The 21,654-nt window shown below is 38.2% G+C and overlaps 1 protein-coding gene across 2 annotated transcripts in view; it reads right to left on the reverse strand.

Moving 5' to 3' along the window:
• The window catches only part of AP5Z1 (adaptor related protein complex 5 subunit zeta 1), a 32,540-nt gene extending 11,602 nt beyond the window's left edge, over positions 1-20,938 (reverse strand). Inside the window, exons 1-7 of one of the 2 annotated variants that reach the window (XM_036741239.1) lie at positions 20,822-20,938; positions 8,702-8,839; positions 7,960-8,146; positions 5,118-5,262; positions 4,610-4,722; positions 1,495-1,663; positions 775-915 (exon numbers count right to left, since the gene is read on the reverse strand). In XM_036741239.1, coding sequence (XP_036597134.1) covers positions 775-915; positions 1,495-1,663; positions 4,610-4,722; positions 5,118-5,262; positions 7,960-8,146; positions 8,702-8,839; positions 20,822-20,862 — 934 coding nt within the window. In that variant the 5' untranslated portion in view covers positions 20,863-20,938. Of the gene's footprint in view, positions 1-774; positions 919-1,494; positions 1,664-4,609; positions 4,723-5,117; positions 5,263-7,959; positions 8,147-8,701; positions 8,840-20,821 lie in introns of both variants that reach the window. The other variant, XM_036741238.1, reaches the window with a different exon arrangement.
• Between the last annotated feature and the right edge of the window lie 716 nt (positions 20,939-21,654).

Genomic DNA, 21,654 nt, shown 5'->3' on the forward strand with positions numbered 1-21,654 from the left:
TGGAGAATCTCAGCTCTCAGTATGCTAAATGGTTAAAATACAAGAATTCATCTGAAATTTTTTAAATCTTCTAACATATAGTCTCTTATAGAAGCTGAAAGATGTGGTAAAGACAGGATATTATGGAGTCTGGGGACAATGACAACACTTGTGTCACATTTCACATAGGTGGTTTCCTAGAAAGAATCAGGAGTAGGACTCAGGGGAAGATAGGAAACAAAATTCATTAACCACAATTATGAGGACTCTCTTTACCCCTTGGGATTTTTAACTTATTTTCTTTAAAAAAAAAAACCAAAAACAAAGCAAAACTCATGCAGTGCACTGTCATCAATAGTTCCTCTCCTATCACCGTCTACTCATTAAAAAGAAACACACATGTACATCTAAATGTAAAGAATGTATCTCCCTGAAGATGTTTCTACATCCTTGCTTAGAGGCATCTGAAATGCTAGGCATCTTAAGAACACTGGTTATGTTTATTTTCAGTACATTGCTCTTTATGGGCCCCACATATAAGAGAATCACTATAGCTACAAGGTGATTTAAGATATCCTTTGACCAGCTTTAATGACTTATTCATAACTAAAATAATTTGCTTCCCCTAATATTTGACTTGTAGAGAATGACCAGATTTAAAATCCAGCCCCGAAGTATGAGCCCTAGGAAGCTCCCCATGGACAAAACTACAAGTTCCAAAGAGGTCGTTAACTTTTATGTTTCATTAGGGAAGACCTGTCTGAAAACCTGAAAACCAGAGAAAACACAACTCACTCCGATTACTCTGCTCAATGAGCCTCTGGCAGTACTCAAAGGCATTCTCTCGCAGGCGCTCCTTTGGGGGAAGTAGGCGACTAGAGGTAGAGGTAGCAGAGACCATAGACATAATAGAACCTTCTAGCTCTGATTTATCATCTGCTGAGAAAAAAAGAACACACATGCCCCAGTATTAATGATCGATTCCACTCAAATCCAGCCAAGGAAATACAAACTACCAATTTAAAGAGACAGCACATGGAAACTAATGAGGCAAAAAGAAAAATGATAGCATCTATCAAGTTTCTAAGAGAATTCGGTGACTGTAACGATCACCAAACACAAAAAGAAGCCACCTTTGTGTGTCTCTTCCTCTAACCATACTACATTTCTGTCATTCTTCGTAACACCTTGGCCCAACCATATAGTAGGGTTCAAGTTTTATCCCAAACTTGGACCACTGGATCTAAAGGCTGGTTTACATATCTTCATCAAATCACAGGCTACACACCAGAGAGTACAAAACATTTTCAACCAGTGTCACTCATTAACCTGATTAAGAATACTTCATCAAGGCCAGTTTTGCAAATTGCTGATACCTCCAGTCCTCAAACAAATACTACTATTTTACTAATCTTTCGGAAGAAGCTACCAAATGTTAACTATGACAGATCATCAATAATGCAAATTTTATTTCTTTTACAGTCTGATATCAATGCTAGGCCCCAAAGTCGGTACCTGAATCTGGACTCTCTGTTCCATCATTCCCACTATATAGCAGCCATTTACGCAACATAGAGAATGCCTGCATGTTCAACCACTGATCTTCTGTGTAGTGCTGGCCTACTGAGAGTACAGTGAAGAAGTCTGTGGCAACTGCACCATCTACCTCAGTGATGGGGCCAGGCTGCAGGATACAAGGAAAAGAGATAGGAAGTTAAAAAATCTCCCAAGTGACATTCATGGATGGTTAGCTGCTCAATGTGAAGAGCAAAGAGTTCAGATAGGAAAAACTCAAGTAGCATCTAACAGATCACATGCTAACAGACATAAAAATAGCTAAAAAGGCATAATCCTAGAGCAACATGAAAGCAATAGTGCAAGTAACAGAATCTCCAGTTGTGCAAGGAATAAGTTTTGTTTCTTAGTCCTCATTCTAATTGTTAATGCAAACTTACTCCCTGTATATTAGTCATTCATGTTCTAGATGTGGATAAGAAAAAAGATATTTACAAACTGCCTTCCATTTAGAATAATTATGATAACTGATACTGCCTTTTAGGTCTAGAGCCAAAAAAAAAAAACATGCCATCAGTAGAGATTTAAAATACAATCCAGGATTTCAGATGCCAAGATGGTGGAGTAAGGTGGGAACCCTCTGAATCCCTGACAAATTTCTCTCAAAACAACTAGAAAACCACATCAGAATTGGTCTAGGAGCAAGGAAGCAGCTTACCAGCCCAGCAAGAAAGGACCAGCCACCAGAAAGACTCTGTTACCATAGCAACCCAACAGCAAGGCCCCACCCCTGGCCCTGGAGCAGGCCAGCAGCTAAACCCCACACCCAGGGGAGGCCAGCAGGTAGGGTCCCCCACCAAGTACAAGCCAGAAGAGAAGCCTAAATCCTGAAGTCCAGAGAAAACTGGCAGTAAAACCCAGAGCCACAGCACAAGCTTGGGGCAATGCAGGACCAGAACCGAACTCTCACATTAAAAAAACCAAGTCACAAAAAAGGCCATTAAAAAAAAGCAAAAAAAACAAAAACAAACAAAAAAAAGAGCTTGACTATAGAAAGTTACTATGGTGACAGGGAGGCTCAAGGCATAAACTTAGAAGAGGACAACAGTGCCAAAATGGCTACATGTGAAGCCTCAAAGAAAAACTTTCAGGCTCAAAAAGAATTCCTGGAAAATACATTAAAAAGGATTCTAAACAGAAAATTAGAGAAATAGAAGAAAAAAGGGTGATACTATAAGCAAATTAAGAGAGCATGGAATAGTTTATCTGTCAGATTTACGGATAAAGGAAGAATTTAGAACCAAAGAAGGTATAGAGAACATTACAAAATGCCAAATAGATAATTTTGATTATATTAAATTAAAAATATTTTGCACAAACAAAATCAATACAACCAAAATTATAAGGAAAGCAGAAAGCTAGGAAAAAACTTGTGCAACAAGTATGTCTGATAAAGGCCTCTTTTCTCAAATACATAGAGAACTGAGTCAAATTTATTAAGATATAATCATTCCCCAATTAATAAATGGTCAAAGGATACAAACAAGCAGTTTTCAGATGAAGAAAACAAGCTATCTATAGTCACGTGAAAAAATGCTCTAAATCATTATTGATTAGAGAAATGCAAATTAAAACAACTCTGAGGTACTATGTCACACCTATCAGATTGGCTAATAATGACAACAAAGGAAAATGTTGAATGCTGGACGGAATATGGTCAAACTGGGACACAAATACACTGCTGGTGGAATTGTGAACTGATCCAACCATTCTGGAGAGCAATTTGGGACTATGCCCAAAGGGCTATAAAACTGTGCATACCCTTTGATCCAGCAATAGCACTACTAGGTCTATATCCCAAAGACATCCAAAGAAAAGGGAAAAGGACTTATCTGTACAAAAATATTTATAGCACCTCTTATTGTAGTGGCTAAGAATTTGAAATCAAAGAGATGCCCAACAATTGCGGAATGGCTAAACAAGCTGTGGTATATGATTGTAATGAAATAATATTGTGCTGTAAGAAATGACAAGCAATGATATCTATAAGGACTAACTTTGATAGACTTGACTCCTCTCATCAATGCAAGGTTCAAAGCCAGCTCCAAAAGACTCATGATGGAAAAAGTTATGCACATCCAGAGAAAGAATTATGGAGTGTGAATGCAGATTGAGGCAAACTTTTTTGATCTCTTTTTTTTTTCCTTCTTTTTTGGTTTCATTTCTCCTTTCTCATGATTCATGCAATTGATTATAATTCTTCTTCAGAACTGAACTACTATGCATGTATGTTCAATGTGAAGGTATATGTAGAACCCACACTGAATTACATGCCATCTTGGTGGGGTAGCGGGGAGAAGAGGGAGGAAGAGAAAATTTGGAACCCAAAAACTTGTGGAACTGAGTGTTGTAAACTAAAACTAAAAAAATAAATTTATAATTAATGACAAGCAGGATGACTTCAGAAAAACCTAGAAAGACTTATATGAACTGATGCATACTGAAGTGAACAGACTGAAGAGGAGAATGTTGTTATACACAGTAACAGCAAAACTGTTCAGTGAAGAACTGTGAATGACAGCTATTCTCAGCAAAACAATGATTTCAGACAGTTCCAAAGGACTAATGATGAAGCATACTCTCCACCTCCAGAGAAAGAACTGATATTAACTGAATACAGACTGAAGCATGCTATTTTTCACTTTCTTTCATTTTTTTTCTTTTGAGTCTTCTTGTACAAAATGACTAATGTGGAAATATTTTACATAATTGCACATGTATAATCTGTATCTGATTGCCTACCATCTCAGGGAGGAATGAGAGGAGGGAGAGAGAGAAGGATAGAATTTGGAACTCAAAACATTAAATTAACAAAAAATACAACCCAGAGTTGCCATTAGTATTTTATTCCCCTAGATTACTAAGGCTCAGTAATAGTAGTAGAACAGTGGCAAGACAAGAAGATAGAGAATATAATCTCTTACCAGTTTAAAAAACTAAAAATTTTAATTTAATAGGCCTCCTAGGCTCAGGGACTTGTACAGGGATGCAAGAGAGTGGTTCCCATGGTTACTCAATAATCAGACATCTAGACTCTGAAAGCACCATGACCTACCTGTCTTGTCCAGGGATTAGAGAAGAAGCCTCCAGATGTCTGTGCAACTCCTTGCTGGATACTTGCATAACGAAGCCAATCAATTAGCCTTTTGTTGAGGAGATTTATCTGGTCTACCAGGGTTGAGGGCAGAGGAAGGAAAAATAGAGGAAATCTATCAGTTACATAATAATTTCATCCTAAACAGAGATTAATGAGATAAACCAGGACCTGTTAAAACTGTTCTCAGAAGGAAAACAACTATTTCAATCAAATTATATTTAACACTTTCTGAATTTTCACACACTTCTTTTAAAATGGCACAAGCTGAAAAAGACTGTTAATACAGTCTTTTAATACATTCATCACACTTTACATTCTTTGGTGCTCTGTATGTATATTTGATAACTCAGAATTTTCTTTAAAAGGGTTCAAATACATAACAGCTTTCCTCTCTTTTATACCATAATAACCAGCACCAAAAAATTATTGAAGGAAAAGTGTCACCACACAGAGAACCCATTTTTACCTTCCTTTAGGACTTTTGGTGAGAGGGTAATGACCTTGGACAAGACAGGCAGGAGGTATCTTAAGCTCTGTCCCTCAGGCTGTCGACCTTCAAAGACTTTCATAACTCGCAGACCCACATCTCTGACTTCATCCTTTTTATTGCCCTTCAAATCAAACACAGATTAAAAGCAGTTGTATTTCCCTTTCCTCATGGCTTCAAACAACTGCTACACTGCTTCACAAAACTGCCTACATCATTATGATAAACATATGTCCCTCAAGATCTTCTCTGCTGGAGACTGCAGCATCATAAGAAAAAGGGCCATTGGGAGAAAAGGACAAGCAATTAACACACATGAAAAGCACAAAGCCACAGGTATCACTTCCTGCAGAATAATTACAATAGTCCCAGCTGCACAGGGCAAGCAGAAAGGTCACATCCCTCTCAATCAATGAGTAAATCTCACTTTTTGATAAGAAAGTTACCCCAAAGAAAAAGCAACAGTTTGAAAAGAATTAGCAATTTGGGGCTATTTTGCATTTGAAGGCAATTGTAATTCCAGGTGGAAAGTAGTCACCTGTGGTAACTCTGGTGTCCTAATGGCATGAAATAGGAGTCTATCTTTGTTAGGCACCAAGGATACAGTTAAGAGAAGAAAATCAACGGTCTAACGGAATAATTCCAAAAAATAGCCTATGGTAAGGTATTGTAAATGTTACACATTTGGGGTCAAATAACTTTAAGATGGGATTTAGGATACTATCCATTTTTAGATGCAGTTAAAAAATGAGGACCAAAGTCGGAATCACAGTGAATGGCTAGATAAAGTGTAACCTTCAGCTTCATGAGACGACAGATGCCAAATGCTTCAAATGTTAATACCAGAAGGATCAAATAACTTTCCCCTATACCAATGCTTCAGGAATCTTTCTCTAAAGCAAAAAGCCAACAAAAATCTGTGAAGTGGCATTCCAGAGCTGCTACTTTGGAGACCTATGTCACTTCCTGTGCCCTGACTATAAAAGCTTTTAATCTGTAAAAATGGCTGAAATTCAAAAATTTGATAAGGCTATATCGAAGGACACAGAAATCTAAAAGCCCACTGCTTTCAAGAGAAACTAAACAGAAGGAAAAAATGGATGAAGAGTGATGAAATCCATCTTCCCAACATGTACAATACACTTCACAAGTCCTACCTTTTTATTTATTTCTTTTCACTACCAAATATAACAAGTTCTGAATAGGATGGATAAAGTTTTTAGAAAAGAATTACTAAGGCTGAATGAAAATAAACTGCCTGCCTTTTGCCTGGCTAATTTTAGTCTTGGTAACATGAAGAGAACTTGATGAATTTTAAAAGAACCTAGATTAGAAAGCATAATAAATCTAAGTTAACAGAGACTAAGTGCAAAGCTCTACCAAGAAGCTGAAAAGTTAAAAAACAAAATTAATCAGAATGTCATAGTTTTGAGGGGTTTTTTGTTTATTTTAATTATTGGAATACACTATTTTTAAAGACACAAATAAAATGGCTTTAAAACCTGACAAAGCAAATTACAAAGAATATCAGTGAGGTATTCTACTGTATGCTGTAGGATACACACATTTGTAGCTAACCACAGCTCAAATCTAGTACCATTCTAACTATATAATCTTTCCATGACTCTGCAGGGCCAATTTGCAAAGTGATTTAGATCTTGCTTAAGTAGAAGCATGTACAGAAGAAGACTGACTAGTACACATAGCTCAAAAAAGAATTTATTTTGAAAAGAGAATCCCAAATGGAATTCCCAAATGGGATTCCCATAATCCCAAATTGGAATCCCACATCACTTTCACATTGGGGAGCTACAACTCCAGTTTCCCCAGATGAGAGTTAATTTCAGTCTTCCTTAGCCAGTAACTAACCTCTGGCGCCACCTGCTGTAAAAATAGTTTTCTGCTTCTAAGTAGGCGTTTGAACAACATCCAAGAGTCCCTAAGAGCCTAAAGAACACAAAAAAATAATCTATTTTCCCCCTAAAACCACACACATTTCTAGTTCTTTCTATGCAGTGCAAGTAGCAATGAACAAGAGAGGGGTTAGACCAGTATTCCCGAAGACAGAGTCATCTGTATGGCTCAATGAACTTAACAGTTGATCTTCTATGGAAAAAGGTGTTAGAGGGAAAGGCTGAGAGAGGAGATTCATCTTTAAAAGTACTTTAAATTACTCCATAAAATCAAAGTTTTAAAATTTCCTTAGAAGTATTAAGAAAGTGTAGGATATAAGATCATATTATCATAATTAAATAGCTTAGATTACTGTGCATGGAATCACTGAAGAATTCACTTTTAAGTTACAGTAAGTTTATTTAAATATCTAAATTTCAGTATTTCATTACATACAAAAACTCTTTTTAAACGGACTCACCAAAAACCTAAGTTATTGTCCTTCTTGTATGATTCATAATAATCACCTTTTAAATGAAAAATTCCCCACTATGGATTACGGCTCACATTAAGCAATTTCTAGTTTAGAAAAATCTTCGGAACTAGCCTTGCTAATTCATGGGACTTGGCTAGTTCTAAGATTCTTAGTAATGTCAAAGCACGCCACCATTTATGTATGCTTCATTCCTTCCTTCATGGATCCTCCAAAAGTTATATAAACAACGTTATTTTATTAATCTTAATCCAGCAAGTAGAAATACTGATTTCATAGGAGTGGGAGGGGTAAGAGATTTTATGACTAGTGGCATAGGCAGGGAAGAGAAGCTAATTTCCCATCTTGTACTCTAAAATAAAATGGAAAAAAATATGACTAGGCAGAGGAACTAGACACACAAAGAAAAGTAATAACAACACGAGTTCAAGTTACCTGAGCCAACAGGACTGACGACACCAGGCTTAAGAGCTTTGTATTTTGGATGTGGTCATAAGACAAGGTCAAGTTCTCAGAGGGTGATATTTCTCTCACAATGGCGGCACAGAGAACCTGAACCTGTTCAGGGGATTTTGGAAAATACAATGCTGACAGCAACAGCTCCACAAATTTCTTTTCAAGTCTGTAAAAACATAACCATGTACTTTGTATTTCAGAGAACTCAGATACTAACCTACATCACAAACTAAGACTGGTGATGATCCCTTGAGCTTTAGCTTTATATGGCTTTCACATACTCAGACTTCTTGATCACTCACTGCACTGCATTAGTTTGGAAAAAGAAATAAGCCACTTCTGGGGAGAAGAACTAAATCACGGAAGACAAAAAGGCCTAACTTACTTCCTTGAAATCCAAATGTTCCTCAACTGTGAAATGGGGTATAGCAAATACCTTGTATGATGACAAAGGTTCTGGAAGGCATGTCATGAAAGGAATACCTGAAATAATTGGGGGGAGGGATTTAGAATGAAAAAGAAAAGACTAAGGGAGATATAACAGCATCTTCAAATACTAGAAGAAATGACCTGTTCAGTGTTGCTTCAGAGGACTCAGAGGAAAAGGAAAGAAAAATTATTTAAGGGTGGTATAATTTCTGAAAATTGACAGCAGTGAGATCCATAAATGCTTTATACATTATTTGATGAGACAGAGAGAATATTAGCTATTTTTACTCACTTCCTAGAATATTTTGTGGCTGAGACAATGAGGAAAAGTCTTTGCAAACAGTCAACGGTCTCATTTCCTAAGTCTTCCTTTTGAAGCAGTCCTGTTATACGTGAATAGAATTTCTTTAGTTCCTCATCTTGAATCTCCCTAGAAAGAAAAAAAAAAGGTAGTAATATGTTGAGAATTCAATCAAGTAATACAAAATGTTGACCTGAACAGCTACAATGCATCAGCTTTCTAATAAGAGACAAAGTCAAATATATTTACAATGAAATCATTGTTTTCATGACAAAATGTAGAAACTATTGTTGAACACTAAACAGTTGGCAAATACATACTTAATTGATTGATTTGAACCCCCTTTTCTACATGGTCCCACTTATCAAACTTTGTACTAGGTATTTTGGCAGGAGAACCGCTTTTCAACATTTATTAAGGGCTGCCTACAGTTAACTCCTCATTAATTCAGACCACACTAATTTAGAAGTTTATGTTAATTCAGATATGATAATAAATAAAAAAATGAAAAACTTCTTCCTTCACCCACTGTTAGAGTGACACTTAAATTCTAAGATCAGGTGTCCTTTTCTCCAGTGCAAAAGATTCTTTTCAAGGATGCAAAGATTCTTTAAATTTGCCTTCGATTTCTGATTTTACTCATTAAACTTAAGGTTAGATCAATGTGAATTGAGTTTTTGTTACATTATTTTACTTCAAAGTAGAATGATGCTGGTGAGCTAGAAAAAGAAGAAGCTTTAAAAACAGGGAATTTCTAATTAGCCATAATTCGGTAGTACAGGATTTGCAGTTGGAAGGGACATTTCACATTTATATAGTCAACTCTCTTAGAATTTCCCCTCCTGTCACCCATTTTATAGGTAAGGAAACTAAGGCCCAGAGAAACAACATTATTTGCCTAAGTTAATACAAACAGCAAATCTGCACTAAAAAAAAAAAAAAAAAAAAGGTTGGGGGCATGGGGATTATGTTAACAAAACTGAGAACATAAAAGAATTAGAAGAATGTCTTCAAAAATATTAAATACATAAGCTATCCAAAGAACAGAAGATGGCAGAGTAGTGGAGGCTGCTTCTCGAGCTCTTGGCCTACAGAAGGTGGGAGACCTGAGTGGCTGATCTGGGTCACAGTCCTGGGTGGTGGTCCTGGGGTGAGGAGGAGCGCTGGCATGGTGGGGCTGGTGGCGGCTGTGGAGAGGGAACCCCTCCTCACAGTTCCAGGGCAGGAAAGAGTGCTTGTGGTTGCTCACGGACCAGAACGCAGGCCAGGAGAGGAGTAAACACCTCTCTTTTGATCATACCACTTTGGAGGAACTGAGTATTTAAGGTCCCTAGCAATATCTCTGAAAATAGCTACACAAAACCCTTGAAGCTTGGGGCAGTACACCCTTCACTTAACAAAGAGCTCAAAAGTCAAGTAATTGGCTGGGGAAATGAGCAAACGGGAAAAGAAGATTACTTTCTTGGTGAAAATGTCTTTTTACACACTTAGTAACAAGGAATATCAAAGCATGCAGCCAGAGGAAGATAACAAGGTCAAGGCTCCTACATCCAAAGCCTCCAAGAAAAATATGAAACGGTCTCAGCCCATGGAAGAGATCAAAAAAGATTTTGGAAATCAACTAAGAGAAGTGGAGGAAAAATTGGGAAGAGAAATAAGAGTGATGCAAGAAAATCATGCAAAAAGAGTCAATAGCTTGCTAAAGGAGACCCCAAAAATGCTGAAGAAAATAACACCTTTAAAAATAGACTAACCCAAATGGCAAAAGAGGTCCAAAAAGCCAATGAGGAGAAGAAGAATGTCTTGAAAAGCAGAACTGGCCAAATGGAAAAGGAAGTCCAAAAGCTCACTGAAGAAAATAATTCCTTAAAAATTAGAATGGAGCAAATGGAAGCTAATGACTTTATGAGAAATCAAGAAATTATAAAACAAAACCAAAAGAACGAAAAAACAGAAAACAATATGAAATATCTCAATGGAAAAACCACTGACATGGAAAACAGATCCAGGAGAGACAATTTAAAAAGTATTAGACTACCTGAAAGCCATGATCAAAAAAAGAGCCTAGACATCATCTTTCAAGAAATTATCAAGGAAAACTACCCTGATATTCTAGAACCAGAGGGTAAAATAGAAATTGAAAGAATCCACCAATCACATCCTGAAAGAGATCCCAAAATGAAAATTCCAGGTATATTACAGCCAAATTCCAGAGTTCCCGGGTCAAGGAGAAAACATCACAAGCAGCCAGAAAGAAACAATTCAAGTATGGCGGAAACACGATCAAGATAACACAAGATTTAGCAGCTTCTACACTAAGGGATCAGAGGTCTTGGAATATGATATTCCAAAGGTCAAAGGAGATAGGATTAAAACCAAGAATCACCTACCAAGCAAACTAAGCATAATATTTCCAGGGGAAAAAAATAGAATTTCAATGAAATAGAGGACTTCTTGTCGAAAAGACCAGAGCTGAATAGAAAATCTAACTTTCAAATACAAGAATCAAGACAAACATGAAAAAGTAAACAGTAACAAGAAGCCATAAGGGATTTATTAATGTCGAACTGTTTACATTCCTACATGGAAAGATGGTATTTGCAACTCATGAGACCTTTCTCAGTGTTAGGGTAGATAGAGGGAAAATATGTATCTGTGTGTGTGTGTCTGTCTGTCTGTCTCTGTATGTGTACATACATGTATATATGTAGACAGAGGGCACAGGGTGAGCTGAGTATGAAGGGATGATACCTAAAATATAAAATTAAGTGTTGAGAGGAATGTACTGGGAAAAAGAGAAAGGAAGAAGTAGAATGCAGTAAATCATCTCACACAAAAGAGGCAAGAAAGAGCTTTTACAATGGGGGGAAGAGGAGGGAGGTGACAGGGAATAAGTGAGCCTTACTTTCATCAGATTTGGCTTAAGGAGGCAATAACACAGACACTCAGTTGGGTATGGAAATCTATCTTACCCTACAGGAAAGGGGGGTAGGGTTGGAGGGTGGGGATAATAGAAGGGAGATAATAGAAGGGGCGGGAGATTAGGGGAAGGGGCAATCAGAAGCAAACATTTTTGTGGAGGGACAAGTCAAGGGAGACAATAGAATAAATGGAGAGTGGGACAGGATAGAGGGTAATACAGTTAGTCTTTCACAACGTGACTGTTATGGAAGTGTTTTGCATGACTACACATGTATAACCTATATGGAATTGCTTGCTTTCTCAATGAGGGTGGGTGGGGAGAGAGGAGGGGAGAGAATGTGGAACTCCAGGCTTTAAAAATGAATGTTAAAACTCCAAAAGACTCATGATGGAGAGAGCTATCTACATCCAAAGAAAGAACTATGGAGTCTGAATGCAGATTGAGGCAAACTGTTTGCTCTCCCTTTTTTTCTTTTGTTTTCTCTCTCTCTCTCTCTCTCTCTCTCTCTCTCTCTCTCTCTCTCTCTCTCTCTCTCTCTTTTTGGTTTTGCTTCTCCCTTCTCATGATTCCTTCCATTGGTCATAATTCTTCTTTACAACTTCACTACTGTGTAAATAAGTTTATGCAATATGTCGGATTCCATGCCATGGGGGGGGGGGGGGGAGGCGAGGGAGAGGAAGAAAGTCCGGAACTCAAAAACATGCAGAACTAAGTGTTGTAAACTAAAAATAAAAAATCTTAATTTAAGAAAAAAAATGTTAAAAACTGTTTTTACATGCAACTGGGAAATAAGATATACAGGCAATGGGATATAGAAATCCATCTTGCCCTACAGGAAAACAGAAGGGAAGGGGATAAGAGAAAGGAGTAGAGGGTAATAGAAGGGAGGGCAGATTGGAGGACGGGGTAATTAAAGTGCATGCTGTCCTGGGGTGAGGGGAGGGGAGAGATGGGGAGAAAATTTGGAATTCAGAATCTTATGGAAATGAATGTTGAAAACTGAAAATAAATAAATTTCTATAAAAATTTCTATAAAAAATATGATTAAGACAATAACTTTAGTAAAGTAGCCGAATCCAAACTAATCCTACAAAGGCCAATAGTATTTCTATATAACAACAACAACAACAACAACTAGCATTTCTATGTAGGTGCTATTATCACCTCCAGTTTATAGATGATGAAACTGAGCCAGACCGGGATAAGTAACTTGCCCAGGATTACACAGTTAGTAGGTGTCTGACATCACATTTGAACTCATGTTTTCCTGCCTTCCAGATCCAGCAAAATAGGAACAGCACACAATAAGGTGAGATAATAGAAAGGGAAGTCCCTTTCAAAATAACTACAAAATACCTGGGAGTCAATCGACCAAGTCTTACTCAAGACCTGTATAGATATAGTTACAAAATATTATTTAAAGTAATGAGTTCTATGCTAATCAAATTATTAAGAACATATTTTAGGGAGGCAGAAAAATTAGCATCGTAATGATTATGTTTAAAATGTTTAAAGGCATTTTAAATGTTTTAATAGCATTTTATTATTTCCCCAACTGCATGTCAAGACAACTTTTAGCATTTATATTTTACAAGATTTTGAGTTCCAGATTTTTTTTCCTCCCTTCATCCCCTCCCCTCTTCCTAAAATGGTAGGCAAAAGCATATACATTATACATGTGCTATCATGTAAAGCATATTTCCATGTTAGTAACAGTTGTGAAAGAACAGATCACAAGGAAAAAAAGTAAAGCAAATGAAAAAAGTATGCTTCAATATGAAAAAAAAAGACTGGAGAGAGATCTTAAATAACCCAATTTAGAAAAGTATATAGACATATAAAATAAACACACACGCACATATAAAATATACAGGTAGATGAAAAAAACTACCAAAGGAAAAAACTCCCTGGACATGCCAGATTCACAAGAGAATTCCACCAAACTTTTAAAGAACAGTTAGTACTTCACAAATTATTCTCAAAAATTAAGAACAAACCCTGCCAGAATCCTTTTATGAGACAAATGTAGTCCTAATATCTAAATTTAAGTTTTAATATCTAAACTACAGGGTGTCCCTAAAGTCTGGACAAATCTCATTAACATCTCATTAACCGTTTCACCAGACTCTGTATTGTTCAGCGACTTCTTTTTCTGGGGTATGCTAAAGGAGAAGGTGTACTCAATGAAAATCACAGATGCAACTTGACTGAACACATAAAGAGTGAATGTGCTAAAATTGATGGCAATGTGGAGTTACTGCATCGAGTTCACATGAATCTTGCAAAGCGCATCAACCTTTTCAACACAAATGATGGAAATCATATTGAAGATGTTATTTGTAATATTCCAAATAAATAAAATGCTGAAAATTTCATTCATTTCCTTTCTTGAAAATATGCATTTCTGCCTACAAGTCCAGAATTTAGGAACACCCTATAAGGAAAAGATAAAACATGGAAAGTAAACTATAGATCAATGTTACTAATGAACATTGACTCGAATGTTAGACAAAATCCTATTAAAGAGATTACAGTGCTTTATCCAAGAAATCATTCATTATGATCAAGTGGGATTTATACCAAGGATGCAAGGATGGTTCAACACTAGGAAAACAATTAACATAACTAATCATAACCCAAAACATCCCAAGTCGCATGATCATTTCAACAGACACAGAAAAAGCCTCTGACAATGTTCAACACTTTGTGCTAAAAACTCTAAAAGCACAGGCATAGAGGGGCCTTTTAAAAAATATTATAAAAATCTTGGGGGGTGGGAGAGCTATGCTACATAAAATAGGTAGATGAAAAAAATAAACTACCAAAGGAAAAAACTCCCAGGACATGACAAATTCACAAAGAGAATTCTATCAAACTTTTAAAGAACAGTTAGTACCCACACCTCACAAATTAGTCTCAAAAATTAAGAATGAACCCTACCAGAAACCTTTTATGAGACAAATATAGTCCTAATATGTAAACCAAAGTTTAAGTCCTAATATTTATCTATTTAAATCTATTTAATCCATTTAAAACCAAAAGCAAACATCCTATGCAATAGGGATACACTAGAACCTTTTCCAGTAAATATAGGAGTGAAGCAAGGATACTCACTCTCCTCATTATCATTTGATATAGTACTGGGAATATTGCAATAGCAGTAAGACAAGAGAAAGGAATCAAAGGAACAAAGACCAGTACAGAGGAGATAAAACTAACCCTAGGAAATCAGCAAAGATACTAATACAGAAAACAGCTTCGGCAAAACTGCAGGCTACAAAATAAATCCTCATATACATATACATACATACGTATACACACACACATACACACAAATATATATGCGTGTGTATGTGACAAAACACAAGATGACATAATAGAAAGGAAAATGCCATTCCAAGTAAATACAAAATGCACAAAATATCGGGATCAACCTCCCAAAGCATGCAAAAGAATTATATAGATTCAATTACAAAGCATTCCTTAAAGAATTAAAGAACAGCCTAAATAGCTGGAAGGATGCTCAGTACTCATGGCTAGGTCATGCCAATATAATGAAAATGACAATATTACCAAAATTAATTTATATATATATATATATATATATATATATATATATATATATATATATATATATATATATATATATATATATATATATATATATATATTTTGCAGGGCAATTGGGATTAGCGACTTGCCCAAGGTCACACAACTAATGTGTCAAGTGTCTGAGGCCGCACTTGAACTCAGGTCCTCCTGACTCCGGGGCTGGTGCTCTACTCACTGCGCCACCTAGCTGCCCCAATTTACACTTTTAATGCTATACCAATCAAATAACCAAGAGAAAACTTTGTAGGGCTTGATAAAATGATAACAAAATTCATTTGAAAAAACCAAAAGATCTAGAATACCAAAGGAAATGATGAAAAAGAGGATGAAAGGGGCCATAGCACTTCCAAACCTCAAACTACATTATAAAGCAACAGCCATCAAAACCATCTACTATGGTTATACTAGACAAAGGAGAGTCAGAAACAACAGAACTCAATAACCCAGCTGTTGATAAAGCAGGAAATATAAGTTACCTAGGGAAAAACTCCCTATTTGATTAAAACTCTAAAAACAGAAAAGCAGTCTGGTGGAAATGAGGCTTAGCGATGGAAGTCTGTGGAATCACAAATAACGGGTAAGCCCACCAAGTATTCAGTAAGGATAACTTGTGAGAATTTCCCAAGGGGTCTGGTCTCCTCCAACCCTAACCAGCTATCTGACAAACCAATAAGGTAGAGGCCAAAACTGTCCCTGGTATTGAAACTGCAGATTGGGAACAAACATGCCTCACTGTAGCTTAGTTACAGGCCCCCTGTGGTGAATTTATGGGAGGATAGTGACAAGAGTTCCACTGTAGCTTAGTTACAGGCCCCCTGTGGTGAATTTATGGGAGGATAGTGACAAGAGTTCCATAGGACAGACAAGCGGGAATGATTTGGTTGCAATGTGTATCACTGGCAGGAATAATCACATCAACAAAAGACAGATATACTGCCCCGCTGGAATAACACGAGGAAGTGGCAACATGTCCAAGCATTATCCGAATTAACATGAACTTTTAAATTAGTGTGATCTGAATTAATGAGAAGTTAACTGTAGGCAGCCCTTAATAAGTGCTAATTAGTGGTTCTCCTGCCAAAACTACATAGCATAAAGTTTGATAAATGGGCCATGCAGAAAAGGCGGTTCAAGTCAGTCAATTACGTATTTGATCATACTGTGTGTTCATGTGTTCAACAATAATTTACATGTTTTTTATCATGAAAACAATAATTTAACTGTAAATGTATTTGACTGTGTTTTATTAGAAAGGTGATTATGTTATAGCTATTCAGGTCAACATTTTTGTATTACCTGACTGAATTAAAAAATCTCAGGATTTTGTGATGGACGAAAGCTTAGAGATCATCCATTTCAATCTTATTTTATTAATGAGGAGAAAGAAACTGATTTGCCCAAGATCAAACAACTAGTATGTCCTAAAAGAGCTATGAGTATGATCCAGGTCTTCTGACTCCAGATCCAGGGCTCTTTTCACCACAACTCCACCATACAGATGGCAAGTGCTGGATCATCTATGCCAATATCTCATTTATCTATTTCAATTCTTAGATGGAGAAAATAAGCTGTGGATATGACTAATTTCCCAAATAAAATGTATCTAGATTTTCAAATTTTCTTACAAGATTTCATACCAAAAAATATTAAGTGGTCATTGTTTTTTCATGTTTATCCCCCCAGGCTACCCAGACTCCACAGGATGGGAGGGCCAGTAGGCTCTTCCCTCTCCTTTTATCTTCAACCCTCCTCAAACCCAGGCTGTCAAGACCCCATAGTAGAAGAATATGGTTGTTCAAACCTCTTGGAAGAGTACTCAAAACTACTAACTACAAGACTTCCGCTGGGATGGAAGGACCACTAGGCCTTAGTTTCTGCGTAGCCACTACTACCGAAGTCCTCCCAATCTCAACATCTGTCGGACTGCTAAGTCCTCCAGTCCCCTGGGCACTGTCATATGACCTGATGATTCAACCTAAAGATGCCTGGGCTTTGCCATCTGCCCCACTACTACACCCTTAGGACAACTTTAGACCTGAAGCGGAACTTTTTATATATGCAGAGTGTAAACTCAAGAGCTGGGACTATCTCTTTTAAAAAAAATATGCCCAGCACTTGGTTCAGTGTCTGGCACATAGCATGCCAATAAACATTTATTAAGTACCTACTATGTGCCAGGCACTGTGCTAATGATAAGCAGTGGGGAGACAACTATGAAAAAAGGCAGCCTCTGCTCTTGAGTTTATAGTCTAATGAAAAAACATGTGCAGAAAAAGCTGAAGAGCAGAGGGGGGGCAACCTGGGAAGGTAAATGGATGTAGGAGACATGGTGAAAAAGTCAGAGTAGTCTCAAAGTGGTACAACCAGGTGAGAATGCTTTTTCTGTGTATCAGCACAACCACTCAGGAAAACAATACAGAATTATACATATAAAGGGACTAAAATGTCCATATCCTTCAACCCAGAGATTCCACTGCCAGGTATATATCCCAAGGAGGTCACTGATAAGAAAAGGGCCCCATATACACCAAAACATTTATAGCAGTACTTTCTCTTATAGCAAAAAATTGTATTAAAAAAAAAAAGTCAATGCCCATCAATTGGGAAATGGCTAAACAAATTATTATATATGAATATAATGCAGTATTGTAAAAAACTATAAACATGATGAATACAGAAAAGCATGGATTTACACGATCTGATGCCAAATAAGAAAGCAGAGCCAAGAAAAAAATATTCAAAATAATTATGTAAACAAAAAGGACACACACAAAACAATGAAGAGTGAATGCTGCAAAATTACAAAGAATAAACACGGTTTCAAAGAAGAGATACAAGAAGACATCCCCACCTTGACTCCTTTGCAGAGGTAGAAGGTCCACAGATGTGGTACAATGCATATATTTTCAGACTTTTAAAATATACTTTTAAGTTTTGCTGAATATTTCTTGTTTCTTTAAAAATATTATTCATTATATGTGATGACTTTATGGGAGAGGAAGATGAAAATTCTGGTCATGTTAAAGGGGCAGCTAGGTGGCTCAGTGAGTAGGGCACCTGCCCTGAAGTCAGGAGGACCTGAGTTCAAATTTGGCCTCAGACACTTGACACACTTACTAGCGTGCGACCTTGGGCAAGTCACTTCACCCTAACTGCCTTGCCTTCCCTCCTCAAAAAAAAGTTACTAAAAAAAATAAAAAATTTTCATTTATTCATCTTTGATATGAAGATATGTGGAAGAAAAATGTAGGGGCATTTCTCTGGATAAAGACATCTGAATACTCAGGTTCCTCAGGAACCAGTGTTGGGATGAATTTTTATTTAATATTTTTATAAGTGATAAGAAGTGCAATATGAAATCTAGTGGACAGATAACAGGAAGATCTCCCAATGCTAGCACTACAGGGCAAAAACTGAAGGGAAACCTATAGAGGTCATGAAAGTGAGAAACTTGTAACTAGAGCTTCAGTGTAAACAGGTATAAGTCCACCTAACAATAAGTGTAAGGTAGTATATTCAGGCAAAAAGAATGCTTACTATCCTCATGATAGTTCAGACCCTCAGTTAATGCTCAGAAAAGATTTAGGAGTAGGCTGCTATCTATTGTCCAACACAGACAAAGCTAAAATAAAGCTGAACAAAATAAGGATGAATGTGTCTAAAAACATCAATTAATCCCCTTCCTCCTCCTTCTCCCCTTCTGCCCCCCACTTTATCCCATATAACACTGTGCATTTCTGGTCGAAATGTATGATGGAGAATCTAATCCACATCTAAATCCCATGGTCACTCTCATCGTCAGAATAAAGAAGCTGTAAGAAAAGGACTCTTCAGTACTGAAGGATGAAGGCTGAGAGGACATTACTGAAACTTACAAAATCATCAAAGCTCAGCTTTAGAGGGTACTTTTAACAACTATTACAAGAAAGTACCATTTTACTCAGCAGATACAGTAAGGTACTGCCTGAAAATATTTGTCCTTCCATTCAAACCTTAGGATAACTTAGGTCCGGGGTTAACTATTTTCTTGTCATGGACCCCTTAGGCAATCTGGTAAAGCCACAGACTTTCTCAGAATAAAGCTTTTTAAATGTATAAAATGCAAAGGATTACAAAGGAAACCAATTATGCTGAATACAGCTGTCAAAATATTTTTTAAAAAAATAAGTTCACCAAACCTCAGATTAAGAAATACTGGAAGATTAATGAATAAATTAAAGAACTATAATAGGTAATTAAGGGACACTAAAGCTATCTGGGGTCCAATGCTTACTCATTTGAAGTGACCACACACCCTTTCAAAGCAAACAAGGTTATTTACTCCATAGGCTAACAAGCTAAATATATCTGTTCTTATTTAAAAAATACATACGTATTCATTTTGGTTTCCTTAATGACTTTTTCCAAGACAGCCGAGATGCAATGGATCAAGAACAGAGGTAGCTAAGTGGACAGATGGCTCGACTCGGAGTCAGGCAGAGTCAGGCAGACCGGAGTTCACATCCGGGCTTGGGCACCCCAGTGTAATCCTAACCAAGTCACTGAACTTCTCTCAGCCTGAGTTTTTTCATTTCTATGGGATTAATAATATGAGCATCTGCCTTTCAGGGCGGTTGTAAGAATAAAATGAGATAATTTTGTAAAGTACTTTGCAAACCTTAAAAGAATATGTAAATGCTACAAAGAACTGCCCTTGAAATGGGAAGAGCTGTGCTCAAGGTCTACCTCTAACACATACCAGGTGTGCAACCATGTCACTGAACCTCTCAGGGTCCCAACCAACAAAGACCAGAATGCACTGATAAATTACATATCTGCATTAGTGGAGGGTCTATTTCTATGTCATGTGCTCCTACACTGACATCGTAGGTGGGAAAGAAAAATCTTATTTTACACAATACTTTAACTTATTAGACAAATTTCTAATACCGCTTGAAGACTCCTTTACACTTTTCAGTAGAATGGAAACAGAACTAAAAATTCAGGACAGCAGAAATGAAGTGACGGAGTTTGGTTTTACGTAACTGGAGATTGAAATTATGGAGGGATTTCTAACTAGAGTTGTCTGGCAGTAAGCTGTAGATGCAGGAAGAAAGCTTGGTACGGTGGTCAGACCACTAGCTGTGACGAGAGAGGCTCTAGGTTCGAACACCATCTCTGACATATGCTGCCTTTCTGACTCTCGGCAAGTCTCTGGGCTTGGAAAAATGAGGGCAAAGCCCAGGGAGACTTGACAGGCCATAGGCTCAGTAACCTTTTCATCCACTTAGCTCTGGGCGAGATCCAGACTGTGACTGATTCTAGACTGATTTTATATGTTTCTGAGTAAACGTGTTAAGATTCAAGCGGTCAGGGTTTGTTCCTTCGTTTTAAAGAGCAGTCTGACAACCGGCGGGATTTGGGGCGGTGTCTACACCACCCCACTTTCCGATGCAGGCGCAGCAGACGCCCAAACCCTTCCGGCCTAAACGATGCCCAGAGGGCCTCAGGAGTGACAGCCTCCGAGGCAGAAACCTTTGCTCCAGGCGCGGCCCTGGGGGCCCAAGGCTCCCGCCCCCCCAAGGGGCTCCCCGCACCTGGCTTGGAGGAGTAAACTCTCTGTTCCCGCCGTGAACATCCCGCAGCCAGTTGCCGGGGTCCACCTCCCAGCCCAGACACCAAGAGGAAAAGCCAACGTCCCATGAATCGCTTCCGCCGGAAGAGGAAAATCTCGTGACACCCATCCGCGCGCAAGAAGGAAGGAGGGAGGAACCTCTCAATCTAAGGTGGGGGGGGGAGGGTTTGAAAGGCTGGGTCACGTGACGCGCATGCGCACCCTGGGCCGATGTAAGCGCAATGGGACCAACTGCTCCTGGGAAGTACGGGAGCCGGGAGGTTGCTTGCGGCTTGAGCCACCTAGGGACCTTGGTCCCCTGTCCTGCTTCGCCTCACCAGTGTCGTTACCCGGCCCGAGCCCTTAGGAGAAAATGCATTGTCTTCCGTAGAGGCCGGGACGCTGGAAAATTTCACCCACCCAGCACTCTTGTAGGGGGAAACTCTGGCCTGTCCTTCACCCCTCCTCCCAGGCCGCACCTCGGCCCCGCCCAGCCCTGATCGATTAAATCGCGTGCAGGCCTGGGGCAGTTTGTGTCCTTTACGTTTCCATTCTGACTGACTGACCAGGTCCCTCGCTTTACCTCAGCAGCATCCCTCGCTCATAAGTACTCCCTGCTAACACTGCCTCACCCCTGGACTCTTAAATACCTACTGGTGGATCCCCGGGCCTCGAGTCTCCGGCCAGCCCGCTTCATCCTCCACTCAGCTGCCAAATTAAATTAATCTTTCTAGAGAGCAAGTCTGATGGGGTCACCCTTCCGTTCGATAAACTCCGGCAGCTCCCTAGCACTTTGAGCTTCTGCTTGGCTTCTCA

Source organism: Trichosurus vulpecula, chromosome 1 (assembly GCF_011100635.1).
Source record: "Trichosurus vulpecula isolate mTriVul1 chromosome 1, mTriVul1.pri, whole genome shotgun sequence".
In the NCBI taxonomy this organism is placed as follows: Eukaryota; Metazoa; Chordata; class Mammalia; order Diprotodontia; family Phalangeridae; genus Trichosurus; species Trichosurus vulpecula.